General features: G+C 41.5%; 1 protein-coding gene across 23 annotated transcripts in view; it reads right to left on the bottom strand.

Annotated features, from left to right (window-relative positions):
* The window catches only part of MAGI2 (membrane associated guanylate kinase, WW and PDZ domain containing 2), a 597,762-nt gene that overhangs the window by 536,140 nt on the left and 42,060 nt on the right, over positions 1 to 19,562 (bottom strand). For 16 of the 23 annotated variants that reach the window (XM_077935758.1, XM_077935747.1, XM_077935755.1 and 13 more), the window contains exon 2: positions 6,090 to 6,143. The exons of the other annotated variants lie outside the window; for them this stretch is intronic. In XM_077935758.1, the coding sequence (XP_077791884.1) occupies positions 6,090 to 6,143 (54 nt within the window). The remainder of the gene's footprint in view (positions 1 to 6,089; positions 6,144 to 19,562) is intronic. 23 annotated transcript variants of the gene reach the window in all.

The raw sequence follows: 19,562 nt of genomic DNA, 5'->3' as shown, positions 1-19,562 counted from the left end.
TCAACCCTTGCTGCCTATTTTTCTTTCCATTAAAAATGAGCCATTATCAGTTAAATGGCCAAAACATACACATATATACCCTCATGGATAGAAAGAGCCACAAAATTATTTCTTATTATAAGTAACACACAACCTGGAATTTAAAGATGTTTACCCAACCCTAGGCTAAAGTAACATCTAATTAAGATGCAGACTAATACATTTTTCAAATGTTACACTGAATGTGGAGAGAAAGACAAAATGTGTAATCTCTGTTCCTCTCTCTACATGTTCAGATAACCATCTGCATAGAACCTGCATGTGGACCCAAATATTTGTATAAGGTCCTGGGTTGTGAATCATAACCCTGCTTTTCAGTGCTGCGGAGAAAGTCGAATTTGTGTGTAATTTCTATGCAGACAACACCTGGGAGAAAAAGCAGGACTGCCTGTAATATCCTGCTCCCCACACACCCCATTTAGCATGCAAAAATAGCATCTGCATGTTGAATTTATTTAGGAATATTTTTGCTATTATTTCTGTGCCATTAGTAATCATGTTTTTTTTCTGTACTGTACCTTAAATCAAAGTCTACTTTAGGTTCATTGAAGCCTCTTGTTTCATAAACCAAATTATTGTATGCTAATTTAAATGAAGATGTTATAACAGAAATGGCTCACAAAATATTGGTATCCTCTGTAGGTAATGCTTCTAGACAGGATCAGGGTGTGACATAGGATCTTGGCTGTGAGTCCTGGAAGACCTGCTCCCTGCTTTGCAGGCCCTTTTCCACTTGGCCTGAGAGGGCATGGCCCTGACTGCTTTCGACCTACAAAAGCTTAGGCTTCTGAGTAAATTCTTGGCCAGTAGTATAATATTTAAGGGGTTTTTGTGTGTGTGGAGGGGTTGTTGCTGTTATTGATATTTATTTTTTGTATCTTTACTTTATATCTTATGTTTTATGAGGAATTGTCTCATGTTTTCATTGTTTTTGACTACTTTTATTGTCTTTGTAACTGCATATTTTTTATATGTTGTTATAAACATTTGTTCTTTTTAGTACTTGATACAGTATCATAAGCCCTGAGACACTGCAAAGACTGAAAAAAACTTCATATGATTTCAGCAAGAGAAGCTGCGTAAAAGAGCTGGCCAGTAACTTCCCCAAGTAACCATTTTCTGTGGGAACAAAAGAAGCCATAGAGTGACCTTGTAATAGTCACACACACCGTTCAAGAACAGCTCCAGTTAAATCGCAACTAATGTAGGTTTATAAGCAGCACACATTTATATACTAGAAACCATATTTTCTAGTGATCTGTGAATATTGCCATTGTCAAAACCAAAACACATTCCATTGCTTGACAAGATAAAGTGTGTGTCTCCTCATCCAAAACAAGCATGTTTACCAAGCCTGGGAGGTTGAAAACTATTAGAACTGGGAATTTTTGAAGCCATGCAGAGATTGGCCCAATATCCTTCAAAACCAAAGCTACAGACTGGCAGAGCAACAAAATCAACACCACCCTGGCAGTATTAATTTCTCTTGGGAAAGAGAATCCCAGCATGAAAACTAAGGCTGTTTATTCTGTAGCATATTGCGGTATACATATTCTGGAACTAACTCAATAATCGGCTTAAAAATGGAAACAATGAAGTATGTTTATAAGACATATGAGAAAACACCTAAATGCTCAGTTAAGTAAGTTAAATAATAATCTCAAAGTTACTGATACACTTCTTTCTGTGTTTTGAAAGTATCAAAATCAGTGGAGTAATACTGTACCAAATTAAAGCATGAGGGATTTCACAGGAGAAGATTACAAAGCGTGACATCTGCATTAGGGCACACATACATAATCCCTGATCTATCTGATTTTGTTCTGTAACCTGAGAATTACACTGCTGTAATATATATATATATATACAGAATTTCTTTGGGAATCAGAAACACATGCTACATGTGCACACGCTGCATTTCATCAACATTAAAAGTCCACACATTTCATTTCTCAAAAAGTTGGAGGTTGAGAGGCAAGAAGCAGCACCCAGGTTATACAATGTATCTGCCTGTTATCCAAATAACAGTGTTATCCAAATAACAGTGATTTGTTACTCTAAAAATTCAAAATTCTTATAAGACCTGCAAAAGGTAAACATTTTTTAAAGTCCTGGGGACCACTTGAAAATATGCATTCATTAGGCATTTTTAAAGTGCAAGAAAAGCAAGCTATGCAAGAATATATTTGTATATCTCACACATGCACACACACAGACACACATTTTGCTTTTTGTAACGAAATGTAATGAAAACCGCCTGAAAAAGCAGCGTCCCACAGCACACTATGCTTTAAACTTGAGCAGCTTTTTCCTCAACAGAAAAGGAAACCATTGATTTCAATGGGTCTTCCAATGGCTAACATTGCAAATGTGTTCATAAAACAGGTGAGCTTTGAACAAGTGGTTCACATTTTCATCACCATATCAAAACCTTATGTTTACAATATCTGTATTTTGTCATTAAAAAAAAAATCCAATGAGTTGCTTACTGTTTTGTACTTCAATACTTTTATGGTCAAAGACATTTCATCTTTTGTTATCCAAAATATTGAGAAAAAGATGCATACCCCAGAGCTTAACATACCAGCATCTTGCCTCTTCTTGTTTAGTTGAAGTTAGTCAACATTTGTGGCTCAATACCCTGGAGGCACAACAGCATGCTATTACAACAGATGTCCGGTTATGCCTTCCAGCTTAGCCACTGAATGCAAACATATAGAGAAGGGAAAATATACATCTAGTAACATGCTTCTGGAGACAACAAATCCTTCAGGGATACAGTGTACTATCGTTAGAAGGGAGAGAGGGGAGATATGCTACTGCCACAATACGTTTACCTTGTGTGCAGTTGTGGGAATCAGATTGCACTGATATTAGATTACTTATGGAAGCGAAATGTCAAAAGACGTCCAAATTATTTTAACTAAGCAGGCAGAGTTAGGCTGTGTCTGCAACAGCCCTACTTGTCTACCAGCAGGTACTGATTCCCAACTGCATTCAAGTTGCAGGTTTTGCATTGCGACCCTGGCACATCTGTTATCGGGGCCAAGTAACACTGTAACTTAAGTACAATGCAAGCAGCTATGTATCTTTAATGCAGCTAATTACAGGAGCAGGGAAACCTGACTCTTACTGCAAAGCCACATCGTAAGGGGAGGCTCCTCTCTTCAATCTGCCATGGAGATCATACCCACCAGGGATTTGGGGTGTGTGTGTGTGTGTGTGTGTGTGTGTGTGTGTGTGTGTGTGTGTTTTGAGAGGGGGATCTTCATTCCAATCTCGGTAGAGAAGTGAAGAAATAGATCTCCCTTTCAGGCACATGTCTATGTAGTGAGAATTGGGCTTCCTTGTGTCTGTTACTGTACGACTAGTTTGCCACAACAGAATCTGCAGCATGATGGAGGGCTGGAAAGACATGCAAGGAACTGCCTTCTGCTGAATCAGGCCAGTTGTCCTTCCAGCCCCAGCTGGCAGCAGTTCCCAAGGATATGGGATACATTCCATATCTCTGTTTTTTAAGATCATTTAAGTCATGGGTAGGCAAACTAAGGCCCGGGTGTTGGATCTGGCCCAATCGCCTTCTCAATCCGGCCCGTGGACAGTCCGGGAATCAGTGTGTTTTTACATAAGTAGAATATGCCCTTTTATTTAAAATGTACCTCTGGGTTATTTGTGGGGCACAGACATTCGTTCATCCCCCCCGCCCCCAGGTCTGAGGGACATTGGACCAGCCCCCTGCTTTAAAAGTTTGCTGACCCCTGATTTAAGTCAATGGTTAGCTAAAACCTTTCGGTCCAAGGGCTGCATTTGCAGTCAGCTGCCCCACTGAGGTCTGAATGCCATTGAGAGGCTCAGCTACTGCACACACAGAGGTCACGTATTGACCACATATGAACCACATGCAAACCCAAACATGCAGCAGACACATTCACCACAGATGCTGGCACACAGCACTCTCTGTGTGTCTCTGTAGAGCAGACACAGATTTGGGGATGAGCAAACAAGGAGAGCAAACACTGTGTCTTGTTGTTCCTCAGGGAATGATCTTAAGTGTTTCTTTTCTTCCTCACTGAGCCCTCCTTCCCACTTCAATACATTAAGACCTTCTGGCAATGCTCCCACACCAAAGGGAGAAAAGGCACCTGATTATAGGACACTGCTGACAGCTGCCGGGTGCAGCCCATTAGTCCTCCACCTGTTTTAACTGATTAATCTTGAGATCTTGAACATGCAAGGCATGGACATTATCAGTATGGTTTAGCTCACAAGGTTTTGCTGCTGTATATTATCGTCAACATCGATTTATTAATTGCCTTTTGTACAATTGTCTCAAAGCAAGGTAAAAGAAAATCAGAAAAGAAAATCCAGCAGATACGTTTAAACAAAATTAAGCTGTACAAAGTAGATGCTCATGGCGGAGATCCAATTATCTAGCTGCAAAAGCCAGTGTAAGAGGCAGCTCAAATAACTGGACCTTTCATGTGATTGTTTGGTTGTGCAAAATTGCTATTAGAGATTAGTTATCTCAGAACAACCTAGATTAAAATTAGAAAGCTTAGAAGGTGTTACTACATTAGCCATATGTGTTAGATGTGTCATGTGCTAACATTTAGTACATTTGTGCTACTTTAAATATGTGGTTTTAAGATCAAAACTGCAGTTTGTGGTAATATATTGAAAATAAACAGATGGGGGAAAGTATTTGCTTTGAAGCTAAGCACTACATAGCAAGACCAGTCATCTTAAAACTACTTAATATTATTCATGTGGCAGGCATCATTACTGTTTAGAGGAATAGAAGAAACATTTTACCACTCATGCAGTAGCTCTGCTTGTCCCTTGATTCTGACATGACAGATTTATTCCAATTAGGCTGTGAACTTGCTCTCCCACCCTCTAAAGAAATGTGGTTATTTAGGATTTTCTCATATGTGGTTGGGAGCTACCTTGGGCACACTTAAGCAGGGGGCAGCAAGGCTTACCAGGCATGGGCCGGATCACTCCTGTGGAGATCCTCCGTGGGCCAGGCCGGCGCAGCGTGACACCGGAAATCACTTCTGCGCATGCCCAGATGCCAAAAATCGCGCCTGCACAGAAGCGATTTTTGGTGTCTGGGCATGCGCACAAGCGATTTCCGGTGCTGTGAACATGTGCAGACACGATTTTCGGCGTCTGGGCACAGTGGCGTTGCTTCATGCTCTGGCACCGGGGGAGGCGGACAGCAGGTGGGGGCGGGGTGCGACGCCCACAGGGGCAGGGCATGCGTTCTGGGAGTGGGGCGCCCAGTGCGGGCGGGAGGGGCAGCCATGATGGAACCCCACCGGGATCGCGCTGCTGGTGGCGGTGCACTCCCACCGCACTCATCTTCCTCCGCTAGTGCCTGGGCATGCACAGAAGCGATTTCCAGAGCCGTGGAAGAGAGTCCCCACACCACACTGTGCCAGTTTAGCGCAGCGCGTGGGGACTCGCCGAGTGGGCGGCTCAGTTCGGGGACGGCTTGTGGACCGGTTAAATAGCCTCCATGGGCTACTTCTGGCCCATGGGCCTTAGGTTGCCGGCCCCTGTACTAAAGGGTTGGGCGTGGCCCTGTGCTGTATCACAAACTGCTGTTAAAAGTCTCTAGTTTCAAAGGTGGTTTGCCATGGAGTAGTATGGAAGAGGGCTGCTATTTGAAAAACACAAGCCTAAAACATACAGAACAAGTTGAATGGTCCTTTAGATACTTGCAAATGAAAAGACACACAAACAGATTGCAGAATTCAGCTTCACCACACACTGTATGTTGTCTATCAAAAGAGTGAGCAGACCAGGGAGTTCTGGGAAACCAGAAGAGAGTGTGCGCATCAGAGCTTTGCTGCTGCGCCACTGGATAGCTTATTTTCTCCTTGTCCACACCGGAAGTCTATAGCACCAGATCATTTCCCCTTGCATACTAAGAAAACTTGCATTCACTTCTCAGGGATGGCCATTCTCCCTCCACATCCTGTATTGTGTTTATGTAACATTCAACAAAGTATAATCAGAGACAGAGCTATGCAACAGGGCCTTACCACTGCTCAGGACTCCCCAGGGCTGGAAGAATGCTGCTATCCTGGGCTTTCCACCTGGAAAAATACAGACAAGACTGGAAGAATATTGGAAGGACTGGAGTGAGTCCACAAGCCCATACCTAAGGGCCCACATGAGATACTGAGACCCAACAGCCTATAATTAGACTTTTTGAATCACAATCACCGCCAAGCAATAAATTTGGAACCAATTGTGTAGATCCCCAATCAGAGTTCAACTCGGAGTAGGGGAAGGTTCAGCCCAACTTAACTCAAATACATTAATAGCAGATACCAACAGTGTATGTGCCAAATTATACCACCACCCGCCTAAATTAAATATAGTCTATGAAAGCATTGCACAATGGGTAAGTTATGGAATATGTAAACTGTAGTTAAAAATAACTTCTATGGTAGGGAAAAAGAAACATTTTTAAAATATGCACAACCATTATGAAAACCTAAATGATATTTGGCTTAATTGTTTGGGCCTATACCTGAGACTGACAGTTTTGAGGAGGTTTTCTCCATTTATTTAAAGATTCTTCATGCAATTAAAGATTAGGGAGTTAAAAGAAAATTTTACCAGCACTTTGGAAAGATACAGCTTGGAAAATCAGGAGGAATCTGTATTTGGAGATGTTCTGAAACTGCTGTTCATTTGGTAGGTTATATCTGGTGAGACCATTTAATTCCATCGCCCCTAAAACGTTTAAAGGAAGATTGCCTCCATTTTCCTTTCATTAACAAACATGCAGAACAACATTTTTAAAAAGTCCTCTGCCATTTCATGACACTTCCTCAGCACAAAGAAGCAAGGAGTTGGAAATTAAGCTGCTGTAGCATTCTTCCGCCACCTTTGGCACCTGAGATCTATATTTGTGGGACCCACCCTATTATTGGGACTGAAACTTACTTTAAACTGCATTGTATTTTTAAATTGCTATAGCCTGCCTTGGAACCTTATGGTAAAGGGAGGGTAAGAAATAACTGAGTCCAAAGAATTAAATAACAGTAGCCGAATTGCTGCAGTACAGGCAATAACACACAATTACATATGTGTAACTACCTAAATAAGTAGACTCTCCAATCAAAATTACGAAATTCTTAGCCCCTCCTATTTGAATGGAACAGATTTCAGCATCATTGGGACTTAACCTTAGGCTGACTCAAGCCCATAGCATTTTATCCAAAAGACTGTAATTGAAGCACATAAAATTATGGCTTTGAGAAATACCAAGGTCTGAATTGTATGATGCAACAAGGAACACAGCCTGAGGGCAAACAGACCAATCCTCTACAGATGAAGAGAAAACCTGGTGCATTTTGAGAGACAACAGCTGTTTTAGAGTGGTGAACATGGTGTGATTAAAGGCATTGCTGTTTGTCGTGGGTACACTCATTTTGTATCTTACACTTATCTCTGCTCAAAGAGGTTTTATCAAGAGATTTTAGTGGTTCAAAATTCTGCAAAGCCAAGTACTGTATGACAATGGGACAAGTGAAACTGCTGTTGTATGACTTTTATTTTCAACTGTTTTAAAAATACTCTGTCTAATTAGTGTATTCTAGGTCCAGAGAATTTCCTTACCACTTCTGGTTCATGAGTTTTCACTGGTATATGTCAATATATGTGTAAAATGACAAACCACATTAATAAATAAATACTACACTCAAAATAATACTATGAAGTCCATATACCGAACCTTCAAATACTTAAAATGTTGAACATTTATAACATTTTTGTTTAGGCAAGCCTATCTAGACATGTACAATTTATATGTGTTTTACCTCATTTTAACTACTGTTGATTTTAGTCGTATTCCGAATGCTTTTAAGTGCCTGTTTTTAACTTTTTATCATGAATTTCAATAATTTATTTTATATTTTTGTATGTTTTATATCAGTTAATATCTTGATCCGGGTCCACTGAATTGAAATTTCAGGCTTCATGACATAGGAAAATGGCCAAGTAAACAGCTATTTTCATAGAGGTGGGTCAAGATATTAACTGATATGAAATATATATATATAGCTATATAATCCCTAGTGTAGTAAGATAAGACCTTTGGAGCAGGCATTTTTTAAAAAAAGTTTTTTTATGAACCACCCTAGTAGGGCAGTAATTGTTCCTTGATAATTTGCCACCCCCCCTCCATGATGGCACCTGGGGCGGTTCGCCCCCACCCCCCCTTTCCTACACCCCTGATTTGTGTTACTTGTTCTTTGGCACCAGCACAGTGAAATCTTTTAAACAAATAAGAGCACAATGTGTTAATGGAGACATTGCATAGCAGTCAAGGATAAAATCAGTTTTCACGTGCCAGGGTTGCCATATTTCATCTTCTGGCCAAAGTTGCTGAGGTTTTTTTTAGTTTTGCCCAAAGTTGTTGAGAAAAAGAACTATTTTTGAGCTATTTTTAAGGGAAATTGGCAAAAACAACACTGCTGACATGGGTTGCCATACGTCCGGATTTTCCTGGATATTTTGCCAATTTCTGCCCAGACATTGCTTCTGACTGCAGTATTCTGGGTATGTCCAGGAAATTTGGGACACATGGCAACCCTATCAAATGCAATCCCAATTAAAAGGTAACGGTAAAGGGACCCCTGACCATTAGGTCCAGTCGTGACCGACTCTGGGGTTGCGGCGCTCATCTCGCTTTATGGGCCGAGGGAGCTGGCGTACAGCTTCCGGGTCATGTGGCCAGCATGACTAAGCCGCTTCTGGCGAACCAGAGCAGCGCACGGAAATGCCGTTTACCTTCCCGCCGTAGCGGTACCTATTTATCTACACTACACATGCTTTCGAACTGCTAGGTTGGCAGGAGCAGGGACCGAGTAACGGGAGCTCACCCTGTCATGCGGATTCGAACCGCCGACCTTCTGATCAGCAAGTCCAAGGCTCTGTGGTTTAACCCACAGTGCCACCCGCGTCCCTTCAATCCCAATTAGTTGGAGCCTATCAATAGCAGCTACAAAACTACCCAAAGGACAAAAATTTCTCATCCCTCCCTCTGCTGAAGTCCCCTGCACCCCTTGAAGGGCTTCCTAGGAAAGTCTTTTTTATGGTGTAGAGAAGTGGGTCACAAACCTTTTCAGGCAACAGCCCCTTAGTTCCATAAACTAATTCCCAGTACCCACTACCCTACCATATACAAAGCATTATTCCAAATAGCAGTTGGCACAACCCACTAAGGAAGATAACCACATGGTAAAATTTAAAACAATAACAACTAATTGAATATTTATTAAATGTCCAGTTAAAACTTTTTAGTTTAATTAATTCAACAAACTGATGAACTTGATACCAGCTTTTCACAGTCCGATAGGCACCCCATGCCTCCCCCTTGTCTCTTAGTGCCCCCATCCCTGTTCCCCGGAGGGCAGGGCTGCCTACTTTGGTAACAGCTGGTGCAGAAAGCAGCAGCTAGAGAGAGAAACTGTTGACCTCCCTGCTTGAATGATAACAGTACCCCCACACCCACTCATACACTCACACAGCTGGATCCAAACCAGAAAAGCAAAATGCTGGTTAAAACTATGAAACCATTATTCTGCTAATGAGCTTTATTCACAAAGAAATCATTTTTAATGACAATGCTATTTCCGCAGCCACACTTACGATAGATTTCCCACAAGCCAACTAAATCATGTATTCCTTTGACACCTTCAGCACAAAGGCTTTTAGAAGTATTTACTGTGAAGCTCAGTCCAAAGTTATGATGGCAGGAATGTTTTACAGAATAATTTTGTGCCCTTCTCATGTCAGGTTTCCTGAACAGGCAAAATAAATTATTGCATTTCATTATGTATAGCCTAAGTATTTCTAAAGGTAAAAGTGAATAAGAGAACAGTACTCATAAGCAATTTCACACTGGGAAGATTATGATAGTCTTTTCCTGATGGAACAACACCTACCCTAATTAATCACATTTTCCTATTAAGCAGAAGACAAAGAACGAAATGAGGCATCTCTGCTGCAAAACACTATAAAATCTATGCATTTGAATAATAAGAAAATTGCTCTAACAGAATTTCTGGCATAAAAGTAGGTAGGACAAAATATAACAAGCACAGTTATTGGCATGCCAATAAAATTCAGTTAATGGCTAGAAAGTAAGAGGAATCAAGGGTGGCCTGTATATTTTAAAATAAAAACCTTAAGCAAATCATACATTTAAAAACCCAAATATATTGAGAACATTTTTATTTTGCTTTCAAAAAATTTGTATGTCGCTTGACTGTAATAAAAACTCAAAGCAATTTAACAAAATAGTACCACTCCAAATGTAAAATGATTCCAGATATCCCTCCCTCATAAGAGTTGCAATGATCAAGCTTTTTCAGATACAGTACATTGCACATCCCATCTTTTATCTGAGTATGCACAAAGATCTACTATAGAGGGGATCTAGTTCTAGTCTAGATTGTTGTGACTGGTGACATTTCTGAACTAGTGAAGTTTTCTCAGTACAAATTATTTCAAGCAGATACCTCACTACGGGAAAATGGCACTGAAAAGTTAACATGTGAGGACTTCCTGGCATAGAGTCATAGAACTGTAGAGCTGGAAGGGACCCCAAGGGTCATTCAGTCCCAACTCCCTGCAATGCAGGAATCTCAACATGCAGTCTCCCATCCAGTTTGAAACCATAACAGACCCTTCTTTGCTTTGTAAATGTGCTAGCAGTTTTATTGCTACACCACTATCACCATCATCGTCACGAGCACCAGCAGATACAAAATTAGACCCTAGACACTATGCAAATGGGCCTGGTGCTGAGAATGCAACCATTCTACACTACCTGTGTATAATTACTATAATAATTCGGCAAGTCATTCATTCAATGCATTCTATAGTGTGAGGTGGCTTTCCCAGTCACCAAGACCATGTTAAGAAGTAGGCTGTGGGACATAGATCGCTAGGAACTAATCTCAGCTGCGGAAAAAACATGTTCCCCTCTTTTTTCCCGACTCTCTTGGGCGCAGGAATTTAATCTTAATTATTTACAATTTTTGTTTATCCCGCAAGAAAGAAGGGCCTTTTCACTGGCTAGGTTCAATTCTAATCCTTCTAACCTCCTTTGGGGCAGGTTTGCAGGTTTGGCAGAGATAGGAGATAGGATCTGCCCACCTGGTGGAAACTCTAGCTCACATGGCCCTTAACTGTAAAATGTATGATGATCTCCGCCAACCATTTCTAGACCATCTATGTACAGTGGTACCTCGCAAGACGAATGCCTCGCAAGACAAAAAACTCGCTAGACAAAAGGGTTTTTTGTTTTTTGAGCTGCTTCGCAAGACGATTTTCCCTATGGGCTTGCTTCGCAAGACGGAAACGTCTTGCAAGTTTGTTTCCTTTTTCTTAACACCGTTAATACAGTTGCGACTTGACTTCGAGGAGCAACTCATAGAACGCAGTGTGGTAGCCTTTTTTGAGGTTTTTAAAGACTTTGGTGGTTTTTGAAGCTTTTCCAAAACTTTCCCGACACCGTGCTTCGCAAGACGAAAAAAATCGCAAGACGACAAAACTCGCGGAACGAATTAATTTCGTCTTGCGAGGCACCACTGTATTCCAACATGGAAACCAGAGACGGAGGTTATGCGCTTCTTATTACAGGGGAGAGACCAGGAGCTCACCTAGACAGTAGCTAAGTTCCTCTATATGATTTTTGTCATTGTAGTATGCTACAGGATCCTGCCCTTGCTGGAAACCCACAGAGATGAGTTGGATTGCTCGCCTCTTCTGCCCTTTGGCGGGTGACTGTGCCGTTGGGGTTGCGACGAGATTGCACTGGCCTATCTTTTCTGAATGTATTCTGAATGTTTTTATGTGATGCCAACATAGTCACTTTACTTGACTATAGTATGAGAGATGCTGTAGTAGGTTTTTGCCTTTGAAGTCCCTCTTAGAGGAAACACTTATATTTTGGAATCTCCAGCAAATATGAAGGAGGGATAACCCACATAGTTACATGCATTACGATTTATTTCTAAGGGCCAGCTCTCTAGCCTATCACTGAAAGATGCTAAATTGATGGGCACCAGAAGCTGCTTATTAAAAGTGGCGGCCCCAAATCTAGGAAATGTAAACACACTTTTATTTCAATCTGCATTTTATTTACTGCTGGGCTTTGCGTTCATTTGTAATGTTCATTTGAAGGGGTGTGTGGACTTCCCATACGCAACTGGCTGTGTAAACAGGATGCTGGACTAGAAAGGTCTACAATCTGATCCAGGAGATCTTTAGTTTCCTTTGTTCTTATGAAATTGATGATTTAATTTGATTTTAATATTTAATTAAATGTTACTATGTAATATTAATGATTTATTATTTTATTAACTGTACTTTGAGGGCTTTTGTGTTCTGAAAGGCAGTTTAGAAATCTTTTTATAAAGAAAATAAATAAATGTTAAATGTTACTGTCATTTTATGGTACATTGGTGCCTCACAAGACGAAATTTCCCCGCCCGCCGCCCGGCTTTGGAGCATCGTTCCGAATCTGGGCGGCAGGAGAAGGCGTTCCCGCCCCGCCGCCCGGCTTCAGAGCTTCGTTCCAAAGCTGGGCGGCGGGAGGAGGCGTTCCCGCCCCGCCGCCCGGCTTCGGAGCTTCGTTCCAAAGCCGGGCAGCGGGAGGAGGAGTTCCCGCCCCGCCGCCCGGCTTCGGAGCTTCGTTCCAAAGCCGGGCAGCGGGAGGAGGAGTTCCCGCCCCGCCGCCCGGCTTCGGAGCTTCGTTCCGAAGCCGGGCGGCGGGAGGAGGTCCGAGGACAGTGGGGAAGACGCGCTGCGCTTCCCCGCTGTCCCGGAGATTTCCCTATGGGCTTTCGTCTTGCGAAGCAAGCCCATAGGGAAATTCGTTTTGCGAAGCGCCTCCAAAACGGAAAACCCTTTCGTCTAGCGGGTTTTCCGTCTTGCGAGGCGTTCGTCTTGCGGGGTACCACTGTACACCATACTAAGCATAAATGGTAACTTTGTGCCCACAAAGCTCACCAATGTCATACCTATGTTATGATATGAAATAGTTTTATGGAACAATAGCAACTCTATTATTGAATTGTACACTTTTTAAACAACTTTAAAGCAGTAAGAGGACTTTGAACCAATTAATCCACTGTAGATACTGAAGGAAACTGAGTGAATACTTTTGTCTGTCAGTAGCAATGGCATCTTTCATCCATCTACATTTGCTGCTTCAGCCAACATGGAATCTGCATTACCACTTGACAAATAAATCTAGAAATTTATAATTAAATTTAGTTAAAAACGTTTATTGAACCATTTAGCTTTCCCCCAATGTAATCAATTAATCATCATTTTTTTAAAAAAACAACAACAACATGAAGGGAAATGAATTGTTGAAGTATTCTGCAATTTTCATGCACACTAAGATTATTGTTCTTCCCTGGGGTTGGGCTTTAAATGTGTTACCTCCAATTTATGCGGTGGCCAGGAGTGCAACAGTTAAACTTAGTGTGCTGGTTGCACTCGTTCCTTGAAATGTCTGATTTGGCCGCAGTGACACACCTTAGTTTCATCCCATTTGGGCAGACAGTTGACTGGTCACAGGGAGTAGATGACTCCCTTGTTACAACAGCTTCATTGGCTACCAGTCTGTTTCTGGGCACAATTCAATGTGCTGGTCATGAGATTTAAAGCTCTATATGGCTTTAGGTCCAGGTATCTGAAAGCCTGTATTCTCTCATACAAACGAACCTGGGCTCTGAAATATTTGGAGGAGGCCCTTCTCTCAGTCTCACTACCCTCACAGGCACACCTGGGGGAGGGCATAGGTAAAGGCCTTCTTGGTGGCTGTTCCCAAACTTTGGTGCCTCGTCCTTTTGTCATCAGATGAAGACACTTCATCTGACTGTAAAAGGCTAGTGCTTGTTTTGTTTTTTCTTGTTGCTATTATCTGTATCTTTAAACAGATTTTTTATATTGTTTTAATCTTATTAGGGGACGCAGGTGGCGCTGTGGGTAAAAGCCTCAGCGCCTAGGGCTTGCCGATCGAAAGGTCGGCGGTTCGAATCCCTGCGGCGGGGTGCGCTCCCGTTGCTCGGTCCCAGCGCCTGCCAACCTAGCAGTTCGAAAGCACTCCCGGGTGCAAGTAGATAAATAGGGACCGCTTACTGGCAGGAAGGTAAACGGCGTTCCGTGTGCTGCGCTGGCTCGCCAGATGCAGCTTTGTCACGCTGGCCACGTGACCCGGAAGTGTCTCCGGACAGCGCTGGCTCCCGGCCTCACAACCCCAGAGTCAGTCAAGACTGGCCCGTACGGGCAGGGGTACCTTTACCTTTACCTATCTGAAAGCCTGTATTCTCTCATACAAACGAACCTGGGCTTTGAAATATTTGGAGGAGGCGCTTCTCTCAGTCTCACTACCCTCACAGGCGCACCTGGGGGAGGGCATGGGTAAAGGCCTTCTTGGTGGCTGTTCCCAAACTTTGGTGCCTCGTCCTTTTGTCATCAGATCAAGACACTTCATCTGACTGTAAAAGGCTAGTGCTTGTTTTGTTTTTTCTTGTTGCTATTATCTGTATCTTTAAACAGATTTTTTTTATATTGTTTTAATCTTATTATCTTTTAATTACTTTTTAATGATTATCTTTTCTATGTTTTAAGCTTTTTCTGTTATATCTGTAAGCCGCCTTGAGTCCCCATCTGGAAAAACATCAGGGTATTATTATTATTATTATTATTATTATTATTATTATTATTATTATTTATTAGACTAAAGCAGTGCAGTCCAAAATGGGATATGCCATTCTATATTTCTAGAAACGTATTTCAATTCTCAAAGGGATCCATGTTCCTGACTGGCTCTTAACAACAACAGAGAACTGATGCGATTACAGAGAATAAAACTTTAAAATGCTTATTGAACATATTTCCCGATCTTAGTCATGTTTACTCAGCAGTAAAAGCCATTGATTCCAGTCTGATTTATTTTATATGGATATGCTTAGAATTGCATCCTTAGACTGTGTTTTGCCTAGATTCTGAGAAACAATTCATGAAAAAGATAAACGATCCCTTTCTGGAAATTAGCAATTAATTTGCCAAAAGGCAAAATGTTAATCCTGTCAAGAATTAAACAAATTCACACAGCTTTGTGTTTTACAGATTTTCTACTTTAATTAAAAGAAGATTAAAATGGTTTCTTACAAAATCAGGGTTCATGATGTACCTATCTGTGCTGTGTAGTGGAATGAATTCTTAACAAGCATTTTTCATTTAAGAAGAGGTCTGTGCACTGTTTCACCAAGGAAGGCCATACAGTGTTTTCGTCTAACTGTTCTGAACTTCCGCCTGCGGAAAAAACCTTTCCTAGTCTAAAACTTGTAGAGCTGTGCGTGTGTGCGTGCGTAGGCGAAGTGTCTTTCTTTCACTCTTCAAATGACTTATTTAACATTGTTGATGCTGACAGAGTAAGAGCAGAAAGTTGTTCAGTTCACTAATGTCACAGTAGTCTAAAGCAGTACTGGACCAAGTTGCAGAGAACTATGGAGTACTAGGGAAACAACAGAATTGAAATGTCAAGGTTCAAAGACATATTCTGTTAAATTAAACTATATCATTATTCCATTCACATCATAGGCATTACATTACATTCATAGCGCAAATCAGCTAAGTGGTCTTGAAGTCTTCAAATTAAACGTTACAATCTTCAAGAGGTTGATGAAATCTGTAGTTTTAACACAGCTTTAATTTAGGCTGCATTTTAAAAATTCAGAACACTATAAGCCCATGTGGGCGACCATTCTACTATCCTTTTGCAGCTGGTGTGTGATAAAATTCTCTTTACCACTTGGTGAGCGGAGACACATGATCAAACTATTCAAGGATGAGACAGTATAGACTCAGGGCTCATCCAGACTTTCTTTTGCTCCCCAACCATTTTCCAGGTGTTTTTGTTTTGTCTTGTCCCAAAGTTTCCCCCGGGGAAATCTGCATTGAATCAGAGCAAATAGCAAAAAATGGATTTAAAGCCCAGACCTGCACCTAGAAACACAGCTCAAAAGGAAGTCTGCATGAGCCCTCAGTTAATGGCTGTAAATGAGGTAGTAGTAGAAATAAGAACTGAAAGAAATTATGGTACTCTTTTACCATTCAAATAAGGCTCCTATGTGGTAAAATCACCTTTATAACCTGACAGGTTGATAAAGGCAAGCAAATTACTCAAAAATGAGAAAGCTTATCTCAAGGTAGTTGGGTCATCTGCATGGACTCACTTTCATAAAAAGCAATGTAGCCCAGGAAGAAAAATAGACTATGAGACACTTCAGCTTTTGGATGTGTGAAAAAGGAAAAGGGGATTTACAAGAAACGGAAGTGGATAGCGGGGGGGGGGGGGGATAATTTGCTAAAATGATTCATGTATAAAACAACAAAAATGCATGGCAAACATGTAAGATCTAATTTGAAACACTAAACTCATTGTATTTAGGAGTTAAAACAATGGTTAAATTTGAATGATTTTCTGTCACGTTCTTATACCGGAGCAGCTAATGGATAACCCATTGTGTGACTAATCTCTCATCACCCTCAATAATCTATACCAACAGTCGCCACTAATGAAGAGAACTGGAGAAACATCTATTTTCTAGGAATGATGTTATCATAGCAAAGTCAGTCAGTATAACCAGTGCCTTTTTTCTGGAAAAATTGGTGCCAGTACTCACCATGAAGTTGTTACAGTATGTGCTATACTTTTTAACAACAACAAAAAAAGAGGTGCCAGTACTGCATACCTTTGAGTACCCTCTGAAAAAAGCACCGAGTATAACACCAATATTGAAATAAAGGAGTTTAAAATACGTAAGTTAAGGACTGCAGATCCAAATCTGTTCCAATCATGAGCCTGAAACTGATAATTATAAAAACATTTGTTACTGGGCTTTTAAGGAAAAGGGGACCTCTTACACATAGTGAAATGATCCTAACTTAACAGTGGTGACGTGTACATAATCTTTAGGGCTGAGCTGAATATTACCCAGTGGACTTTCAGCAAAAAAGTGGGATTTTCCAAAAGTCACCACAAGCTTCCAATTTCAAATTAGCCTATTGCTGTTTTATTGTTTGCAACATTGGTACTATGTAATATTGTAAATCAGTGGGCTGGTCTGTGATCCATCAGGTGCTGAGACTCTACCACAGCTCAGGTTGGGTGGGAACTAAATATGACACCAGCCTCTGCCATATTGGGGGGGCGGGTGCAAGTCCAGCACATCAGATAGTTTGAGAAGCACTGTTGTAAATCACCTTAGAAACCTACAATGGAAGCTGGTATCTAAATCTGTAAAATAAAAATAAAAAAAATGTCTGAACAGTCACTCTTCCTAGTAACACAGACTTTCAGCAAATGGAACTAATTTAAAGCAAGAGCAGTACAGTGGTACCTCGGGTTACATACGCTTCAGGTTACAGACTCTGCTAACCCAGAAATAGTACCTCGGGTTAAGAACTTTGCTTCAGGATGAGAACAGAAATTGTGCTCTGGCGGCATGGCGGCAGCGGGAGGCCCCATTAGCTAAAGTGGTGCTTCAGGTTAAGAACAGTTTCAGGTTAAGAATGGACCTCCGGAATGAATTAAGTACTTAACCCGAGGTTACGGACTGCCCAAACCCGGAAGTACCTGAATGGGTTACTTCCGGGTTTCAGCAGTCGCGCATGCGTAGAAGTGCTAAATTGCGCTTTGTGCATGCGCCGAAGCACCGAATCACGTGCACAGACACGCCACTGTGGGTTGCAAATGCTGCGGGTTGCAAACGTGCATCCCACACAGATCACGTTCACAACCTGAGTGTCCACTGTATCCTAATCTTCCATCAAAAAACTCATAATGACATACAAAAAAGTTGCCCTTCATTCTTATCCTAATAATCCAGATGGATGAGCAAGGATTCAACTGGATCTCAGCATTCAGGGTCTAATACTTTATCTGCCACTATCACTGGCTCTCTTTATTCAACAGACAAGAAGGGAATATGTTATCTTATTTATTTAATATAAAGCAAACTTATTCACTTTGTAGGCTCAGAGCAAGAGGCAGTTTATTTATGAACAAGCTGAAACAACAACAACAGAACATGAAAGTAACCACAAGAACAAGCTAAATGGTGGAGCCTTATCTCCAACCCATACTAACTAGAGACAATGTTTAACTCTCTTATTACTACAGAATAAGACACCGCTTCTACTTATGGTTGCTGGGAATGCAGCATAGGAAAACTTTGGGTCAGTGACTTTTGCCATCAGTATTCATTTGATGAGTATCATCATGGTATCAGTTCCTGTAACTACTGTAAAGGGTATCCAAGGTTCCTCATCCACTGGCAGGAGAGACTTCCACTTGTTGAACGGCACTTTCCCTTCCTCTCCCCCGCAGCCTCCTGCACACCCTCAAAATCAGATGCGAATGGCTGGGGGGCCCCTCTGGAGCAGATTTTCAGGAAGCACAGTGGCAGGAGAGGAAGGATAAGTTCTAGTGTGTGAGAGGAGTTCCAACAGTGGAGTTTTGGATACAACCTACTGTTTTCTAGCAAACTGCAAAATACCACTCTGTCTTAAAGTCCCACACTTGGAAGCATTATTGTGGGGGGAAAGAGGACAATATTTATATTACTTTTGGTTGCTCTTCCACAGGTGGCCTGAGTTTAGCTTCTAGCTCAAAGAGGAAAAGATGTTTGGGAAGAGAAACGCCAGTTATTTCTTTTCTAGGTGAATACATCAAACACAAACCAGGCACATTAAGATATAAGACACGGTAAAGCAGAGTTTCCACTGGGATTCCACTAGAGCACACAGAATGTATCTAAATGCAGAGATTATTACCCAGCATTAAAAACAACACCTGAGGTCATTTGTACTGCTCAGAGTACAGCGGTACCTCGGGTTACAGACGCTTCAGGTTACAGACTCCGCTAACCCAAAAATAGTACCTCAAGAACCTTGCTTCAAGATGAGAACAGAAACCGCACAGCGGCGGCAGCAGAAGGCCCCATTAGCTAAAGTGGTGCTTCAGGTTAAGAACAGTTTCAGGTTAAGAACAGACCTCCAGAACGAATTAAGTTCTTAACCCAAGGTACCAGTGTATGCCTTTTGAATCAGAAACTTAGCAGCCAAGCTATCTTAACAATTCAAACAGCATGACTAGCCAGAAGGTATTATTTTTCTTAGTTTAATAAAGAATAACCCAAAGGATTCTGAAGTAAGAGCCCAATGATGGAACCAGTCAAAGCTACAACACTCCAACTCTTCAGACTTTTGACAGTACATCCTGAGAGAGAGAGCATACGATCTTCAAAGCGACACAAAAGAGCCACAGTTTTGCTCACTGTGCCAGCAGTTCCAATGCAGCAGTTATGCTACCACTGCCGGAATATATTTTAAAAACCAGCAGGATTATTACGGCAACTCTCTGAAGACATGGTATCTTTCAAGTATATCTCCCCCTCCCTTCTATCAAAGGA

Source organism: Podarcis muralis, chromosome 10 (genome assembly GCF_964188315.1).
Source record: "Podarcis muralis chromosome 10, rPodMur119.hap1.1, whole genome shotgun sequence".
NCBI classification, from domain to species: domain Eukaryota; kingdom Metazoa; phylum Chordata; class Lepidosauria; order Squamata; family Lacertidae; genus Podarcis; species Podarcis muralis.
This window is presented reverse-complemented; position numbering and strand designations above follow the sequence as displayed.